The sequence below is a fragment of the Zea mays genome, chromosome 5 (assembly GCF_902167145.1).
Source record: "Zea mays cultivar B73 chromosome 5, Zm-B73-REFERENCE-NAM-5.0, whole genome shotgun sequence".
NCBI lineage: Eukaryota > Viridiplantae > Streptophyta > Magnoliopsida > Poales > Poaceae > Zea > Zea mays.
Genome location: NC_050100.1, coordinates 101,701,524 through 101,719,437, shown reverse-complemented (window position 1 = coordinate 101,719,437; position 17,914 = coordinate 101,701,524). Strand labels below are relative to the sequence as shown.

The window sequence follows — 17,914 nt, the reverse complement described above, 5'->3', positions numbered from 1 at the left end:
GTGACCTAATGAGTGACCTATACCCACATGGGTATAGGTATGAAGGGTAAATCTATACGCACCAGTGAATTTGGGTGATCCGATAAGGTTATTTTTTTTGTCGTGGGAATGAGTGTGTGATAGTAATACTTGGTGCGCATTACCCATTGCCATATGTAGACACGACCATAAATGGCACTGGTGGCCCGATCGAAAGTGATAGCAACAACGGACGGACTAGAAGAGATACAAGCACAGGGAAACATGTATGTATAAAAGACTTGTGGGACTATTTGGTTCTATACCTAAGGTGCCACACAGTTTTATGTCACACTTGTCTAATGTGCCTAAGGTTAGTTGCTCAAATTCTGCATCACAATTTGCCACGTCTAATTTACAAGTCATTGACGAGTGCGACCTACGTAAGAGTAGGAGGAGAAAAATCTTACCATATTTGTGGCTCAAACCAAACACATATCTAAATTGGTCATACTTGCCTAACTTTAGACGTGACAAATTGTGATATGTGAGGCAGCAAACTAAACAGCCTATCATTAAATTAAGAGCTTTTATGGAAACAACCAGTTTTTAAAAAACTGATTTATGAAAACTGACGTAGTTCTAAACATATTAATATGTTGGGTTCCCTTTTTTCTAAAAGGAAAGAAAGAAAAACACGGCTAAGGAGTTAGCGGTGGTTCCCTCCAAATCCACGAATAAATAAGAGGATAAGCCAAACCTTCGCTGTCCATCGTCACCCTCCTTCCTTCCCCAGCCTCTCATCCTATGCAAGAACCCATAATCCAGACCCACGAACTCGCAGCAGCCATTAGCGTGCGCTAGCCGGCCGCAGCCATGGCCGCCCCCGCAACGACCTCTCTACTGAGCACCCTGCTGAATCTGCCGCTCGCCCCGTTGTCGGGGAAGAGCTCGCCGCCGTCCGTGGTGCATGTGGCGCGGCGGGGGCCGATGGTGGTGGTGGCCGCCAAGGGGTACAATGTGCAGATCCTGGTGGACGAGAACGAGGGGGAGGAGTCCATCTTCCGGCGGTTCCGGCGGGAGGTGATGCGGGCCGGCGTGCTGCAGGAGATCAAGCGCCGTCGGAGGTATGAGAGCAAGACGGACGAGAAGAAGCGCAAGGCGCGCGAGGCCGGGCGCCGCAACCGCCGCAGGTATGAGCATGGCTGCGCTCCGGTTCGCTGTCCCTCTATTGGATAGGAGAGTACGGAACCCGTTCAGGATGATGTGCGCACTGCCCCTGTGCTTTCTTGTAGTTGGTGTAGTTGCAGTTGGAACCTGTTATTCTTGAAGTCAATATGCCTGCTACCAGTTACGTTTTTGGTTTTGTCCACAGTCCACACATGCTTTGGAATGCAGACATGCAGTTGCAATTGAAACTGGGGCTCGCAATTTGATTTTTGATGTAGCTGATAGTATGAATTATGGGAAGGTTTCGATCGGGGGGTTTGCCGATTTCACAGAAGTTGATGCGTGCCTTGAACCCTTGACACTGTTTAGTGGGCAAGTAAAAATTCCAAATCCAAGAACTCGACTACAAAGTCTTGTTGTTGGCTATTTGCACGAAACAGAGTAGTCCCTGTTTTCCTTGCTTGTTTTGTAGCGCACTGGTGCAGTCATATATTTGCGCCAAATAGAGAGAAAGTTGTTTCCTGCCTTGTTTTCAGTACTGATGCAGTCATTTGCTGCAATGCAAATTTCTTACTGGTTTTGTTGGTGTCGTAATCGTTGGATCTGTGGATGAGTCATGAGTGGATTCCAGTTCTGATAACAAATAGTTTTTTCTTACAGAAATGAATTGGGTAGTCTGATTCTCATCCACACATCAAACCTTGCAGGCGTATGATGGATGAGCCGAGGTTCCCAGAAGAAGACGCCGACGCTACCGCAAAGGCTCGGGACGAGGACGATGACAACTGGGAGATCGATGGCATCCTGTGAAAGAGAAGCAACGGAGTCCATGATTTCACAACGTCCAGACACACAGACCCCGACAGCTAATCTGAGTTCTTTTTGGCCCCCGGTGAGACGCAAACCGTATGAGTTTTGGCCGTGCCCATTTCCGCTTTGAATGGTTACAGTTGCGATGTACAACTAATTAAATGTTAGCAAATGCAGCATCCCCCATGCATGCATCCCTTTCATTCCCTCTAACGTCCTTGTTTAGCTTGCCAGGTTGGCAGGTTCACTGTCCCAAAAATAGCACAGTGACACCCGGCCAGGTGGTTGCTCGCGAGAGGCGCCTCCGTGACACCCGGTCCATGCAACCGCGGAGGCCGCGCGCAGCCACTCCATTGCCGCTTTTTAAAGCATCGCGCACCACCTTCGCCTCGCCAAAATCCACAAGCCACTTCAGTGCTTGCGATCGCGTCGGCCACGATCTCTTGCGAAAAAGCTTACCCTGTGTCTGTCTGTCCGACCGTCAGTCCGTCTAACAATCGATTTCCATGACGACGTCCCCGCGCGTGTGGCTGCTCGCCATGGCACTGGCGCTCGCCTGCGTGCTGCTCGTGAGGTCCGCCGACGCTGCTGCCGAGGCGTCCCCGACTCCAGGCGGCTCCACCTACGGGTGCAACCCGGCCACGGACAAGTCGTGCAAGCCCGAGGGCGTGGGGGTGGTGCTGCCGGGCGGCGGCATCGACCTCGACGGCGACGGTGACGAGGACGAGCTGCCGCAGTTCCAGCCCCACCTCATGATCCTCGGCCATGGCCACTGATGAGTGTAAATGGTTGGTTGGTTGGTCGTCCTCAGCCGATCTACTGGACGACACGATGGCGGTCACATTTGCGTCCGAATTTCTCTTGTTAAATTGAGGCCAGAGTGATTAAATGAGCATATGATGGTAATTTATTCACCGTGTATTGCCTGTTCAAACATGAAAGTGCACTGATACAATTTTAAAAAACTTATGCACAACAGCATATAGCAAGCTACCACTTGTATTATTATATCGCACTTTTCCTACGTTTCTTCAACCCTATCGTGATTCATGAACGTGATAATCTCCGGCCGATCCGATTGTCTTGCTTACGGCTGGCAGGACGGCAGATGTGAAGATCTATCAATCACCAGTCGGTCGGTCGATTCGCACGTGCCTATCTTCCTTTTTTTTCCCTTTAGTCCTCTTGGCGTCCTTTTAGGGTGCATTTGGTTGGGGAGGCAACTGAGATGGAGCGGCTCCAATCCAGTTTCTAAGAATTGAGGCATTTTATTCTGTGTTTGGCAAGTAGAACAAAACCGCTTCATTTTTTGTTTGGTTGAAGAGTAGAATAGAGCGGAACCGCTCAGTTTATTGTTTGGTTGGAGAGCCATATGACTATTGAGTGGAGTAGAGAGAGGAGAGTGCTCACGTCCGCGAGAGCGCTCGCATCTGATCGTTTTGGTGGAGTGAGAGTATCCCAAATATTTACCATTTATAGACTCCAAGAGCCGCTCTGCTCTCCTCCATGGAAACCAAACATCGAAAAAAATAAGAATGGAGCCGTTCCATTCCCCTTCGTTCCTCAACCAAACACACCCTTAGACCAATCATCTAGCACACTCTCGTCCCACTCGCATGGAGCCAGGATCTAGGGTGCTCTTTGTGAGCGTGAACCTTCCGCGCTAGACCGTTCGTGGCTTGTGCAGAGGGCTACGCTCCTCTCTACATGGCGACGCATCGTCCACTAGCTCGGGGCATTTGGATCGTTCGCGTGTGCGCAGAGGTAACGATGATTTGCTACATAACCTAGACCTCACCCCTTAGGAGGAACCCCGTCAAGAAAGGAAAGATCATAGGGTTGACTTGGAATCAGCAGATCACCTAAGACGCCTCTAAACAATGTTGAGCCGAGAGGTGAAGATTGGAGGTGAAGAAGACTAATTCCTACTACTCCTAGGGCAAGAATATTATTGGAACTCACTGACGCGTGGTTGAGTGGGTCCGAGCAATGGGAAAATGGGAATACTTTGATGCTTAACAACATAGTGTTTTTAGCATGTCCCATCATGGTACAGTGCGGGGTATTTAGGGTGCGTTTGGTTGCAATGACAGGATGGGACAGGATGGAACGATCCCTCAAATAAGGTTGTTTGGTTCAGAGTCAAGGGTTGGGACAGGACTATCCCAGTGTTGTCCCCAGTTATCCCTCAAAATTGGAGGGACGAGAGAGGACGCCAAGGGACGTCCCTGTCCTGGCTGTCCCACAACCAAACTAGGTAACCAGGGGACAACCTCACCCTTGTAAATACAATTATGCGCCTGGTTACCTACGTTATCCCCAGAATATTTCCCCCCTCAAGGGTTATTACAGGTCATTATAGTGTGGTTAAGTACAACCCGTACGGACACACCATCAATCATACCCTATGATGTGGCTTACAAGTGGGGTCAGGTGATCTAGGATGGCTCCGCACGGGCCTGCTTTAATAACATGCGCGGGTAGTGACAGCAGCCTTCGTCTTGGGGTGCCAGGTCTTCAGGAGCCGGCAAGGCCTTCGCCTGTCCTGGCCGGTCCGGGAGCTGGCAAGGCCTTCGCGTGTCCTAGTCAGCCCCTTCGTCCCAAGGCCTTCACTTGGTTGAAGTAGACTTCGCTTTCCCTCTGTCTTGGTTTATCCTGTTCACGTTATAAATGAACCGAGAAAGGGGCAGTCATCCTTTGCCCCAACACTTGGCCCCCGAGGGGCCAGTTCAACTTAATGAGTTGGTCCCGAAGTCTTTTTCGAGAGATGGCCGGGATGCTGCCCTCGCTCGGTTGAAGTGGTCCCGTGGGGGTTTTTCAAATGTGGTCGTTGGAAGGTGACATTTCACTGTGGGATTGTTGGTTTCCCGAGGTATTTTTCCTAGCCTTTAAAAGACAACATGCACGCGCGCTGTGGGATTTTTACCCATCTGCTTGTGGAAAAAACACTAGCCCTACCGTTTTCTGCGCGTCGGCTTTTTTCTCTCTCGCCGCTGGTGATCTGGCCAGCATCAAGCATACAGTTCGCCGCCATCGACTGTGCGTGATGCTGTCGTCTTCTTCGTCATCGTCGGAGAAGACGATTAGTGATCCGGCGACGGCCGTGGAGTTGCAGCCAAACCAAAAAATTGAGTTCGGGAATTCGACGATTTACTCGGGCCGCATGCACAACGTTTGGGGTATTTTGGGAATGGAGTTGAAAGAATGGAAGTGTTGCGGAAGTTTGAAATTCAAATCCATTAGTTGACACCGAGTGCTATGGAATCGTCGATTGAGGTGTTCGCCAAGAATTATTGTCTCCATTGGTAGAAGAAGAAGATTTGGTGGATTGATTGCTCAATTTGGGTCTTACATGTTCACGCCGAGGACTGGGAAGACGTCGACCGAAGTTATTGAAATTGTTCCATATGCCAAGAACAAGTGGGGTAACTAGTGGGATTTCTGGTTTTATGTGGCACCGAAGGATGTCGAAGGGGTGCCCAGGCTGCCCCCGTCTATTCTGTGTTCGCACTATTATGTGGCGTTTCCACAATTTAAAGTGAAGAAAGGAGACAAGAGCGAAGAGGCCCTTCGATACGTAGCCTGTTTGAGCAGCGGCCGGGATTTGGTTGAAGAATCCGTTGCCTACGATGTATGACCGCTGGCTCACATGTGGGATCTGGGCAAAGTCAAGCTTCGCCCGATGCCCTTTTTGGATGATCGGATGGTGCAAAGCCCTACCTTCGCCATTGATCTGCGAGGGCGGGATGCGGCCGCCTTCATTAGGGAAGTTGAGTCGGAGGCTGTTAAAATTATTGGTAAATATGTGTCGAAGATAGAGTTGATAAGGAGTTGGGATATACGAGGTTCCAACGTTAGGTTGAACTGAGTTTTCGAACTGAATAGCTTGCGGTATAGTCCTTACTCGGAGGGGAATTCAGCTGATGCTGGGGACAACCGAGGGAAAAAGGTGAAGACCCAGTCTGAAGAGGGCACCTCGAAGGGAAAGGTCATGATTGCAGCGACTCGAAAGAGGAAGATAGAGGCAAAAGGTACGGACAAGGAAACAGCAAGACCAAAGGCCTCTAGGTTTTTCTTTGAGGAATTGGCGGGACATGTGCTGGGCATAGGGAGGTTATGACTTCGCCCGAACTCTAGGAAACATCTTCGCGAATGTTGAATGTGACAGGAGGTCGGTGGCATAGGAAGGACCCTATTCCCTGGGCCGCCAACGATGTCTATTTTACGTCTCATATGGCTCGTGAGTTAAAAATCTTTCCTGACAGAAGAAACATTGGTGCTGTTGTGTCAACAGTGATGTATAAGGACCGCCAGGAGGCCCTGCGGAAGAAGCGAAAGGCCCCTCTTCGGCTGGTGGACCCGCGCTGTGACGCCAAGATTTCGCGTTCTAGCGCGAAGGGAGCTACTCCGGCTGCAGTGATGCCCCTCCTGTGGCATCAGTAGCTCTCGAGAAGGTGTCTTCGCCACCGCGCGCTATTGAAGCAGCGGTGTCGGAGACTGGAGGGACTGGCCAGGAGTTGTCTGTTGACGACTATCTGGTGGGAGGCGTCGCCATGTTTGACGCCCAGAGGGTGCTGCCGCCTGCCGGTAAGTGGGGTGTTTTTTGTGAAATGTGTATGGTGACACATGTTTATGCTAACCTGTGATTCTGGTGTAGTGACTGAAACTGGGCAGTTGGTGGTAGTACCGCGAGGCCGCCCGCTGACACAGGAGCTTCGACAAAGGTTGCGGTTGTGACCTCGTTGGACCTAGGGCTGGAAAATAAGCTCGAGGCTCGCGAGCCGGCTCGAGCTCGGAGCGGCTCGCGAGCCTCGAGTGAGCCGAGCCGAGCCTGTCTTTTGGGCTCGTTCCCGTAGCGAGCCGAGCCGAGCCGGCTCGTTCCGGCTCGCGAGCCGGCTCGCGAGCTGTGTCAAATTTCTTAATATGTAGAATAATGTTGGATATTGACTAATTTTATAGGTTGTCAGTTTGTTCCTTAGCGTTTCATGATAGATGTATGACAATTAATAATTTAGATTCCTCATAATAATGAATGATATCTATATATTCATATTTATATACTAATAATTCACTATATAATGCAATTATATAATATCAGGGTGTGGCTCGCGAGCCGAGCCGAGCTAGCTCGCGAGCCGCCTTCGAGCCGAGCCGAGCCTGGTTCCTCAGCTCGTAAAAGCACCGAGTCGAGCCGAGCCGAGCTCGGTCAGGCACCAAGCTGCACCGAGCCGAGCCGAGCTCGGCTCGGCTCGTTTCCAGCCCTAGTTGGACCTGTGGGCGCATTTGTGCGCTGCTGTTGATGGAGGCGGATAAATCGTCGGAGCATCTGCGGGCGAAGGCGTGGCGGCGGCTGTCGTGCGACAGCTGCGTTATGTGATTCCTTTTTTGTTATTTTTTTAACTATGATTTTTGTGACGGTCCAGTGCGGGGTCCTCACTCCTCTTATCTTCGGCCATCTCAGTGTTTGTTGAAACAAAAAGCCGAAGCTCGAACATAGTCGCGGTTACATTATCAGCAAGCCAAAGAACAAAGCCAACACAAGCTTGAAAGCATGGAAAATATTTTTTATCACAACCATCATATATATATATACAAAGCACTACTGCAAAGTGGCCCCCACGATTTAGAAGGTTTCGCTATTCTAGCGAGGGGAACGTGTTTTTTCGGACCTTCGGTTAAAGGCCTTCGTTCGTTTTACAGTCTGAATTTGTTACAAAGAAACAAACTAATACTGCGAGGGGCTACTGTTGGGGGCCTTCGTCTTCCGAAGGTCCTAAAAAACACGGCTAACGACCATTTGTTATCAGCATGTTACTAAGTGTTACAGGAGCTTCGTCATCAGAAAAGCTCCGCGGATAATAATGGAAGTGCAACGAAGTAAGCTTCGTTATGTTGACGCATGAAGGCGACGTAAGGAGAAGGTATTGTCCAAGCTGCTAAGTGCAAATGACAATATTATCCCTGTGATATTTGTAAACTTTGTGTGTAATTTTTGAGGGCATGAATGTAATATCGTACGAAGTTGTACGACTGCCTATAAATAGATGAATAGTACTTTGTATTGTTCACGCTGGATTGGAATCGCATTCACGTTTTTTCCTTCGAACAAGCCGAAGGTACAGATGTAATGTACATTATGTATTACTTTATTAATATATGAGATGTATTATAATATTGTTTAACATTTGATATGAAATGAATAAATGACATAATGTTACATCTGTAACTATGCTTTTTATATTTATGAATGATGAAAACTTATTTTTTATGACATTCGTCTAAGACTCATTATACTCGAAGGAAGATAATGCGCCGAAGGATGAAGATCCTTAACGTTTAACAATTGTGTTGTCTTATTTTATGGTTCCCAGTAATAAAAAATAAGTGACCAACACGTATATCGATGGTGACTTTAATTTTTTTATTTTTTTGAAATTTTTTTAAATAAAACCAGCTAAATTTGATAAAAAAATAAATAAATTATAAATTAGGGCGGAGAGAGCAGATTGTATCATCCGCCAACATGTCATTAGTTACAACCTAGAGATGTAAATCCTTTGCTAGCGCCGTACCGTTCTTGTAAACTTGACGTATAACCGAAATAAATATAAAAGATAAATAACAATAACCATCAAGAGAATCAAGAGACTAGACGTCCTGTTCTGATAGACGAAAAGTTGACCTTTTCTTTATAACAAATAGTCGAGGAACAAAATACTCATTTTTTCTTTTCACTTTTCAGCCTCTCCCAAGTGGGCCGTGCTACCGTCGAGCGTGGCTCAAGCCCAAAACGCACTCGATTCGCGCCATCGCGTTGTCGGGCCACCAGCTCACGGCCGCGGGCCGCCGCCGCCAAGCGAAACGGCACGCAGGGGCTCTGTCGCCTCGCCTGTCGCCTCCAACGTGCAACGGCTACCGTTCCCTGCCCCCCGACTCCCCGAGGCACCCCCTCCTCCCTCCTCGGCGAAACGACAACCACCCCGCCGGGGAGGGTAATCCAAGCGAGGGCGAGCCATCACCGTGCTGTTCCTCGTTTGCTGTCGCCTCGAAGAGCCTCCTCCGTTCCCTCTCCCTCGACCGATCGGCCGGTCTCACGGGGCATTTCGCGGGGCTGGTCGATCTCTCCCCGCTCATTCTGTCAAGGGATTGGTCGGTTGCCGATTCCGTGCGGCCGGATAACTCGGATTTATTCAGTTTTTCGGGTTCGCTACATGCGTGTGCGATGCCGGCCAGCTCCCTCCCGGCGTCCCCCGACGCCACCGGCGACATTGGCGCCGCGCTCGAGCTCGATCTCGAGGATCTCGCCGCCGGCGGCGGCACGGACTGCATCGGCGCGCTCGCCTGCGGCAGGAGCAGCTTCTCCTACCGCCGCCTCCCGGAGCCCCGCCTCCGCCTCACCGTTCAGAAGCTTGACGACTCCTTCTTCGGTACCCTCCGGATTGATCCTTGCGCCATTTACTTTTCCCCGAAAGGGATCGTGGATTTTTTATAGGGTAATTGTGGATTTCTCCACGTTTTGCCCGCGCACAAACAGACATTGAAATCGCGCGGTCGGCCACGGTGTGGGAGCTCAAGGTGACCATAGAGAACTTGTTCTCCGCCCTCTATGACGACACCCAGAAGACCATCTCTTGGTACGCGCCCATGGATTATTTTTTTTCTGATTTTGTTTATCTCCTATTGATGGTCAGTATGAAAACCATGAACTATTGGGTTTGCATTTCGTTACCACGAAATCGTGTTATGTGGTTGTCGATTTCAAATTTGCTGTTGTCTGCTTAAATGCGACTCTGAAATCTGAATGATGTTGGCAACTTAAACTTCAAGGCTGTTGCTTGCTTGTTGTAGGAATCACGTGTGGAGTCACTTCTGCTTATGCTTCAAGGACGAGAGACTGACGGATGACAAGGCAACATTGCGTGGGTTTGGTATAAGAGATGGTGATGTGGTACATGCACTTCCTTAAACAGCCATAGGTTCTTGGATGCATTTTTCCTTTTAGTGCCGACTAATTCTGCTCTGTCTTGTGAGATAAGCCAGAATATTACTTACCCTGCTTCATTTACCAAATAGAAGTTCCTGGATGCATTTTGCCTTTTAGTGCCGACTAATTCTGCTCTGTCTTGTGAGATAAGACAGAATATTACTTTTCCTGCTTCATTTACCAAACAGAACAAATACTACATGCCAAGTATTTTTGTAAAACACAATCCCCTTCTCCCCCCTGCATCTGCACAAGCACAACAGATACATGCTCAGCTCGCTCGATTCAGGCTGACTCTATTAACCCCAGTTGAGTGCTATATCCTATTGTATTAGATGTTCAGTAACAGTGATGCAGTCTGGACTGCTTCTATCATGTATTACGTTTCTTGAATCGGAAGGAAATTTACGATGTCATGATGATCTGGAATATGTGCGCTTGCAGTACCATAATATGCAAATAGGAAAAAAACATTACTGTCAAGCCATCCTGCTCAGATAATCAAATATATCAAAACTTTCCTAGCGGTATTTAAGGCTATCTCCAGCAACGTTCTCTATATCCATCATTTACAGTATTCTCTAAAATATTACATCATCTATATCTTCTTGCTCTTCAACAACGTTATTTAAATCACGTTCTCTATACGTAAATACCTATATTAGAGACATTTTTATTTTTTATTTTTTGTACATACGTATTTGTCATACTCTCAAATGTATTGTACATATTTTGATTTTGTTAAACCGGTTATTTAAAGTATTCAAATGGATAGAGGACTGTTTAGAGAAACTCTATATATAAAGAATCCAATAGCGTTCTCTAAATTTAGAGAACGTTGTTGGAGAGCGTAGAGAACCGTTTGATCCTCTATATTTATGGTAGAGGAGCCTTTAACAAGCCAGCCTTATCATTTATTGAGGATTGAGGTATTTTTTTGAGTATTTCTGACATGCTACACAAGTTTGAAACCTCATTTAAACTTTGCATTGCGATGTAGCCATCCTTGCTTTCCGTGCCATACCTTTTCTTATACTTTCTCCCCTCATGCAGCTTCATTTTGCCCAGCATCTGTCTGTTGACTACAGCCCATGCAGGGATCCTCCCAAAAACCAGAAGGAAGCGTCTCACACTCACAGAAGGTACCCAATATTATAAAGCCCTTAATTGAGGCCTTATGTCTGCCTCATTCACACCTCTTCGATTTCCAAGAAGTGCAAAGTTGAATTTGCTGACATCTGCTAACATCACAAAACGGTACCGTATTGTAGGTCAAGGACTTCGCTGGATGGTTACAGGCCAGTGAGCATGCTGGATGATCTCAGCGAAGATGATGATGAGAAGTTTACACACAGCAGGTGCTCTACGAGTGTCTTAGAAGATCCGTGTCTTTACGAGTACATCGAGGAGCGCGTGGAAGAAGAAACTCCCAAGAAAGGAAGTCTGTTCCAAAGATGGTTCTGCTCCTCTAAACTAAGGAGCAACAGGAGGACACATGCAGAGGACACTGTGCCACTATCTGGTGAGAAGAAGAATGCTCATCCAAAGCTGGGGAAGTGGCTGACCTTCAAATTCTGAGATGGTGTTGTTTATTCTGTCTATACACGCTCCTCCGTTCGGCGCGGCCAGCTGAGAAGAAGATGGCATGGTTCCTTGTGAACTTATTATTGACGGCTAATTTAGGTTTCATGTATCTCTGTGTATGGTCCGAGCTATTCTTCCTTCTAATGTCATGCGCCTATGCGGCGGTGGTATGAGCAGAACTGTTTGTCTCATGACTCATGAGAAACAACGACTGATGCATCACGCGGTTCACATTTTTTTTAATGTGTTGTGCATGGGCAGGTATGCGGGCCCTGCAAGAACGACCATAAAGTGCTTGACAAAAGAATTTGACACGCGCACACAACACACGAAAAGAAAAAATCAGTTCCTGTGCAATTTGGAAAGTTTTGCATGTTCTGGACTGAGGGATTAGAGTTGAATATCTTGACTCATTGTTCTTACAACCAAAAGCCATTATCCTGTTTTACATGTACAAGGATAAATAAAAAAACCAATATAAACATCGAAGGGCACAAAACTTAGCTTGCTCACCCTGTCAGATCGACATCGAAAGCTATGGGCTGAGCATCCTTAGAACAGGCAAAGAACCAATGAAACAGCAGAAGAAGTAGTAGCTAGAAGAGTAAATTAAAAGAGAGAAAAAAAATCCTTGATTAATGATTGCACTTTGAGAATTAATAAGACTTCGAACGACATGCAGAGGCAGGTCTGTACACAGGACTGCTAATGGCCAGCTCCTCGGCGGCTGGGCCCGGCCCTCGCGACGACGAACACCGGCAAGTTCGCCGTGGAGAACCCGCCGCTGGCGCCCCCGTGGCCGCCTGGCAGAGGCCTGGCGCCCTCCGCCGCGCCAAGAGCGTAGCCGCAGAGAAGCAGGAGCACCACCGCGACCGCCACGCGAACAGCCAGCCGACACGACCGGAGTAACGCCATCGTCCTAGCCTAGCTAGGTAGATACTCCGAGGGCGCGCGACGACGTACGTCACATGGAGGAGGAGGCGCAAATAGCGTTTTTTTAGCTTTGTGAGATGGGGTGTAGACGTGTAGTAAGTTCACTTGGAGGAGGGGGAGGAGGAGAAGGGAGGATGCTTAAATGGTGGTGTTGGGCATGGGGTGGTCCGTGGTCGTGCATGAGACGTGTCCGGCAAGGACTTTTGAATGTCCGCGTTCGCTCGTGTATGGAGAGATTTTGTGGGGGTTGACAAAATGGAAAGCGAGTAGTAGGTTAGATCTCGTTAGGCTGCAACCACTCGTTGCTTTTGGACTGTGAATGCAAATCTGGCTAGCTAGCTTGCTTTTCCCCTTCCATTTCGTTTCCCCTGCGTTGCGTACTTGCGTTGCGTCTACACGTCGCGTGGAGTGGAGTCGTCACGAGCCTTAGGTTGACCCGTGTGGATGTGCTTGTATTATAAGTATGGTACCAACTACGGTACCAACTACGTACGTACGTTACTTCCATTTGCAAAGAGAGGAACTGGTTCGTATGATGATTATATTATAAGTATGGTACAGTACTAGAGTCAGACGACTGTGCTTTCCATTAAGGACGACCGTACCGCCAGATGTATGAAAATCGAGAGAATGCTGCTGTCATGCTGTGTGCTCTGCGGTGGGAAAACAACACGTGGTTTTGTTAGGAAGGAAATCACGCACAGCTCATGCTAAGATTATCTCCAACAGATTTTTTTATCGCACTTCCTATCTTACTGATTATTTCAAACTTCACTCTTCTAGCAGTGCATTCTACAATACAAAACAGTATTTTGCACGGGCGTTTACACGACCTGCTGGAGATTGCCTAACAGAACTAACGTGGCAATCTATATGAATGTATCCTATAGGAAAAATATATGTACTCCATTTACTTACTAACAAATTAGTTTTTCACGAAACAGGGAAAAAATCATAACATAAGAAAGAAAGAAACTAGAAACAAGGAAAGAAAATGAGGATGTGCTACGGAGTGTTGCTTACTCAAGTCTTCCACTTATCCAATTCCCATGGACTTTGCCGGATGGCAAAAAGCTAACTACAGCATGCACCGCGGTGGTGGGTAATGGTGGTAAAATTTTGTGTTGCTTTCTTTTTCTTAATTAATAACCCTTTGAAAGCTTTTGTGGTCATCTGAATTGAATGGGACTAATAAGCTCCCACGCAGTAGACTGAAGAGCGGAAGGGAGAAACCAAGGAGGTGGAGGAAGGTAGGTGCTGCAGCTGCGGGCGGCTGTGCAGTGTATCGTTTAGATTTAGACGGCACGGCAGGCAGGCGGACGTGGCCCCGGCCGCGCGCCGCCCGGTCCGGTGGCCGCCGTTCACATTCCCTTGTTTGTACGAGCGCCGCGCCTGCTGCGTGCTCGTATATATGTTCCTTTCTTGCGGCAACGGTAGATGGATCTTTTCGTTTAAGTTCCTTCATGGTCGTGGGCGGCAAACGTCATCAGCAGAGCAGGTAATTAAGCTATAGCTTTGCGACAAGAGAGGCGGTAGGCATCAGGCATGCATCGTCCAGCAGACCCGACCCGAGACGCCTTGACCATGCATGCATGACTCGCTCACTACGGCATACTATATATGCTAGATAGATCCGATCGTACGGGCAATAAGCTCTGGACAATATAATGCGCATGGGCAGCATCATCGTATCGCGTCCAACCATTCGTTTTCACCTGCATGCATGCTCCTGATGACGACGGACCGGCCCAGGATTTTTGTTAGGCCACTGGTACGGATAGTGGGGGCCTGGGGGGTGGTGGCGTTAGGCAGTGTCGACGTTCGTTACTGCCCCTAGCGGTAGAGATGGCAACGGGTATAAACCCGCTGGGTTTTGCCGTCCCAAACCCGTACCCGTGAAAAATATCTATGCCCATTAAAAAACCCGTACCCATGACGGGTTTGAGATTTTGCCCAAACCCGTACCCGTCGGGTTAGCGGGTACCCATGGGTTACCCGCGGGTTTCATCTCCAATATACTTGTTCTTCTCATAATCAATAAGTATCATAATAATTAATGATATCATGATCCAAAATCTATGTAATGAACAACGAGTTCATGATTTGGTATAAAAATTATTAATAGAGGGAATGAAATACAAATAATAAGTTGTATAATTAAGTGACCTTGCACTAAGTTATCCATCCACCACATATATAACGCGAGTAAAAACTATAATAGCAAGCAAGCAACACTCTCACCGACTATTGATACATTCACCAATTGATAAAAAATATGAAGTAAATAAGGAATAACAAGTTCCTTGTTCGTTTATAAAATAAAATGACAATGTGCACTAAGTTTGGTCGGGTTTAAAAAACCCACGGGTTCACGGGTTTGGGTACTATAGGAACAAACCCGTACCCATAAACCCATCAGGTATAGATTTATACCCTTTAACAAACCCATGAGTATGAAAATTGACCCAAACCCGTACCCTAATAGGGTAAAAATCCACCGGGTTTCGGGTTTCGGGTACCCGTTGCCATCTCTACCTAGCGGAGAGTGAGCCGATCGATTAGAGTGGAAGGCGCACGCGCTGACCTTGATTGGACTTAATCCTCGTTCCGTGCGTGTGGCGATCGATCGATCGTCCTCGTGGTCGTGCATGCATGTCCCAAATTTCTCCGCACAGCTCCACACCCGGGCCCGGAGCCCCGGAGGCCCGGACCCAGACCCTGGCCGTCTGTCGTCGTGCCTTTTATTTCTTTTCTTTTGACCACGCACCGCCTTTGACTGTCCAGTAGTCTGTCTGGTCTGGTTGGGTAGGCAGGGCGACAGCAGGCACATACTCGGATGCGAAACAAAACCTGATGAAAAAGTACATAAACCGACGGGTGCGGGGTGACGGGCTCTAAGGTGGACATTTTAAAACCGAAACCTAAACCGAACCGAATAAACCGAATTATCGGTCTTTTTGTTTTTCGGGTTTAGGTTCGGTTCCTATATGTACTATATTTCGGGATATGGGTTCGGTTTCGGTTTCTAACCTTTAGAACCCGAATAGACTGAATAATCCGAAATATAAAAAAGCTCTTAATATATGATGATATTATTATATGATTTATGAACTTATTAGCTAAAAATTATGATATCATCTTAAAGATAGTATATATATCTCAGTATGCTATTTTTTTATAGTCACTTGTTGTAATAATAGTACTTCCAATTAATTATTAATTGTATATATTTTAACAAAAGATAATAATCTCTCTACTCACTACAGGAAACTGGTTAAAGAACGTGGGTGAAAAACCGTCGAACTTAATGTAATAAGCCGTCGAACTTACCGTAAGAACATGGGTTTACCGACGAATATAGCCGACGACGATTTTTGGACGAACTTAGAGAAGTAAGTTCGACGGCCCCGTCGAACTTAACCTTAAGAACGTGGGTACCGTCGAACTTAACATTAAGAACGTGCGTTTTTAAGTTCGACGGGGGCCGTCGAATTTTTTCCCCATAAGTTCGACGGCACCCACGTTCTTAGGTTAAGTTCGACGGGGTCACGTGGCCGTCGAACTTATGTGTCCTGCGGAGATCTGCGTGGACTGAACAATAAGTTCGACGGTACCCACGTTCTTAACCCTGCGTGGGTCTGCGAGGACTGCACAATAAGTTCGACGGTACCCACGCCTTAAGAACGTGGGTACCCACGTTCTTAACCCTTTTCCAGAAAAAAATAAAAAATATAAAAATGAAAAATTAGACACACTATGGGCATGTTTGGTTTGTGGCTAAATGTGCCACACTTTGCCTAAGGTTAGTCGTTCGAATTGAATAACTAACCTTAGGCACAAAAGTTAGGCAAAGTGTGGCAATTGAGGTAACGAACCAAACATGCCTATAATATCACATGCAACACAATATATCACATACAATACAGATTTCAAACACATTAATATATGTTCATATCACAAATTCACACAAGTCCAAATATATAAGTTCACAAATTCACATAAGTCCAAATACATAAGTTCACAAATTCACACAAGTTCACATCCATAGTTCACATTTTTAGTTCACAAGTTCAAACATTAACTCCATCGCTCTCGATCAGGACATCGGATTGTTGTTCGTAGTTCCACCACTAGAATTGAGACATCCGCAAAGTCAACGTGAGGGGGAGTCACTTGATGAGAGCCGGAATCCTACAAAATAAACCAAAATTCTCGTAAATACACAACTGGCATTAAATCACGTGTACACAAAGATATAGGAAAGCATGATAAACATAAAATGTGGCTTCCATATTTGTGCATGAACATGAACATGAGAGTGAAAACAAACTTCATTTCAAGACGCAGCACTGTGTTATTTAAAATGATGCATCGTGCAAAGGATCCGCGATGTTAACTGTCCAAGAAACTACTTTGGAAATTCAGACTTAGACGCTATTCCAAATCTGAAAATTCGGCCACCTAACAGTCCAAAGCATGTCACAACAAAACAGCTCTCACAACACTAAATTCTAAATTCACTAAAGCATGTTAGGCGCTGGAAGATGCAAAGTCTTAACATAAATATGGCAAAAGAGCATATATCTGAAACAACTGACTGCATATGTAAAGTCTTAACATAAATATAGCAGTTCAATGTCTCAAATATATGGCATCAAATCCTCCAAGGTACAGCGATTTAACAATGACTTACCAGTTGCTTACAAAGTTTTTGGAAGCCACACAACTTGACCAGACCCTCTTAACAGCTGAGCATCATATTGAGAACACCATGGTAAACGGCTCGCTCAAAGTGATCCCATCCCTTTACGTTGTTTGGTTCATCAAAGGTAATGGGAACAACCTGTATCATTACTAGCTGTTCTTTGAAACATCAGTTGGCTGCTCAGCGTAGCCTATAACCATGTTTGATTGCTACCTTCAGGGTAATTTAGATCATCAACTGCCGATATGGAAGTCAACATCTGTGTATCACATTGAAACCAATTAAGAAAATAGCATGCCACAATCAATACCAAAAAGCAACACAAGTAACACAGCATGCAGATCTTTTTAACAGAATACGGGATAAGGGAATCTGAACTTCGGTGTTAACACTTTGCTTGAATGCCATACACAGATGAATTGAACAGTGGACATCACAAAATTCAATGGTTAAGCTATTCCTCCTCAACGCAAGAGGCAAGATAAAACTAACCCTAATATTCTATTTATCCCTAGATAATTACTAATAAGGATATGCATATTCTAGCGAAATTAGTATAGTCAAACTGTTCGCTTCGCTTCGAATTAAAGCCAGTTGTTCGGACTGCTGCAACTACAATACAGAGAGACAAAACACTGTATAAACAATAGAAGCTGTTTTGGATTAAAGCCAAGTGAACAACTTGACTATATTGATCCAAAAAAAACAGCTTGACTAATTCATTGGTGTATGGTCTAATGGAAAAAAGGGTTAAGAGTCATAGCACGTAC

General features: G+C 46.6%; 3 protein-coding genes across 3 annotated transcripts; all 3 read left to right on the top strand.

Moving 5' to 3' along the window:
• The first annotated feature begins 725 nt into the window (after positions 1-725).
• On the top strand, positions 726-2,107 carry LOC100284221 (30S ribosomal protein S21, chloroplastic-like). Its single transcript, NM_001294293.2, has 2 exons — positions 726-1,151; positions 1,836-2,107. The coding sequence occupies exons 1-2, from the start codon at positions 835-837 to the stop codon at positions 1,936-1,938; spliced, it is 420 nt and encodes a 139-aa protein (NP_001281222.1). The 5' UTR covers positions 726-834; the 3' UTR covers positions 1,939-2,107.
• LOC100276097 (uncharacterized) lies at positions 2,095-2,907 on the top strand. Its single transcript, NM_001363868.1, has one exon. It carries the CDS (start codon positions 2,445-2,447, stop codon positions 2,712-2,714), a length of 270 nt encoding a protein of 89 aa, NP_001350797.1. The 5' UTR covers positions 2,095-2,444; the 3' UTR covers positions 2,715-2,907.
• A 5,993-nt stretch (positions 2,908-8,900) lies between these two features.
• LOC100304237 (Ubiquitin-like superfamily protein) lies at positions 8,901-11,861 on the top strand. The gene is made up of 5 exons (NM_001165682.1): positions 8,901-9,365; positions 9,473-9,572; positions 9,787-9,886; positions 10,976-11,064; positions 11,194-11,861. The coding sequence occupies exons 1-5, from the start codon at positions 9,161-9,163 to the stop codon at positions 11,498-11,500; spliced, it is 801 nt and encodes a 266-aa protein (NP_001159154.1). The 5' UTR covers positions 8,901-9,160; the 3' UTR covers positions 11,501-11,861.
• Positions 11,862-17,914: the final 6,053 nt, after the last annotated feature.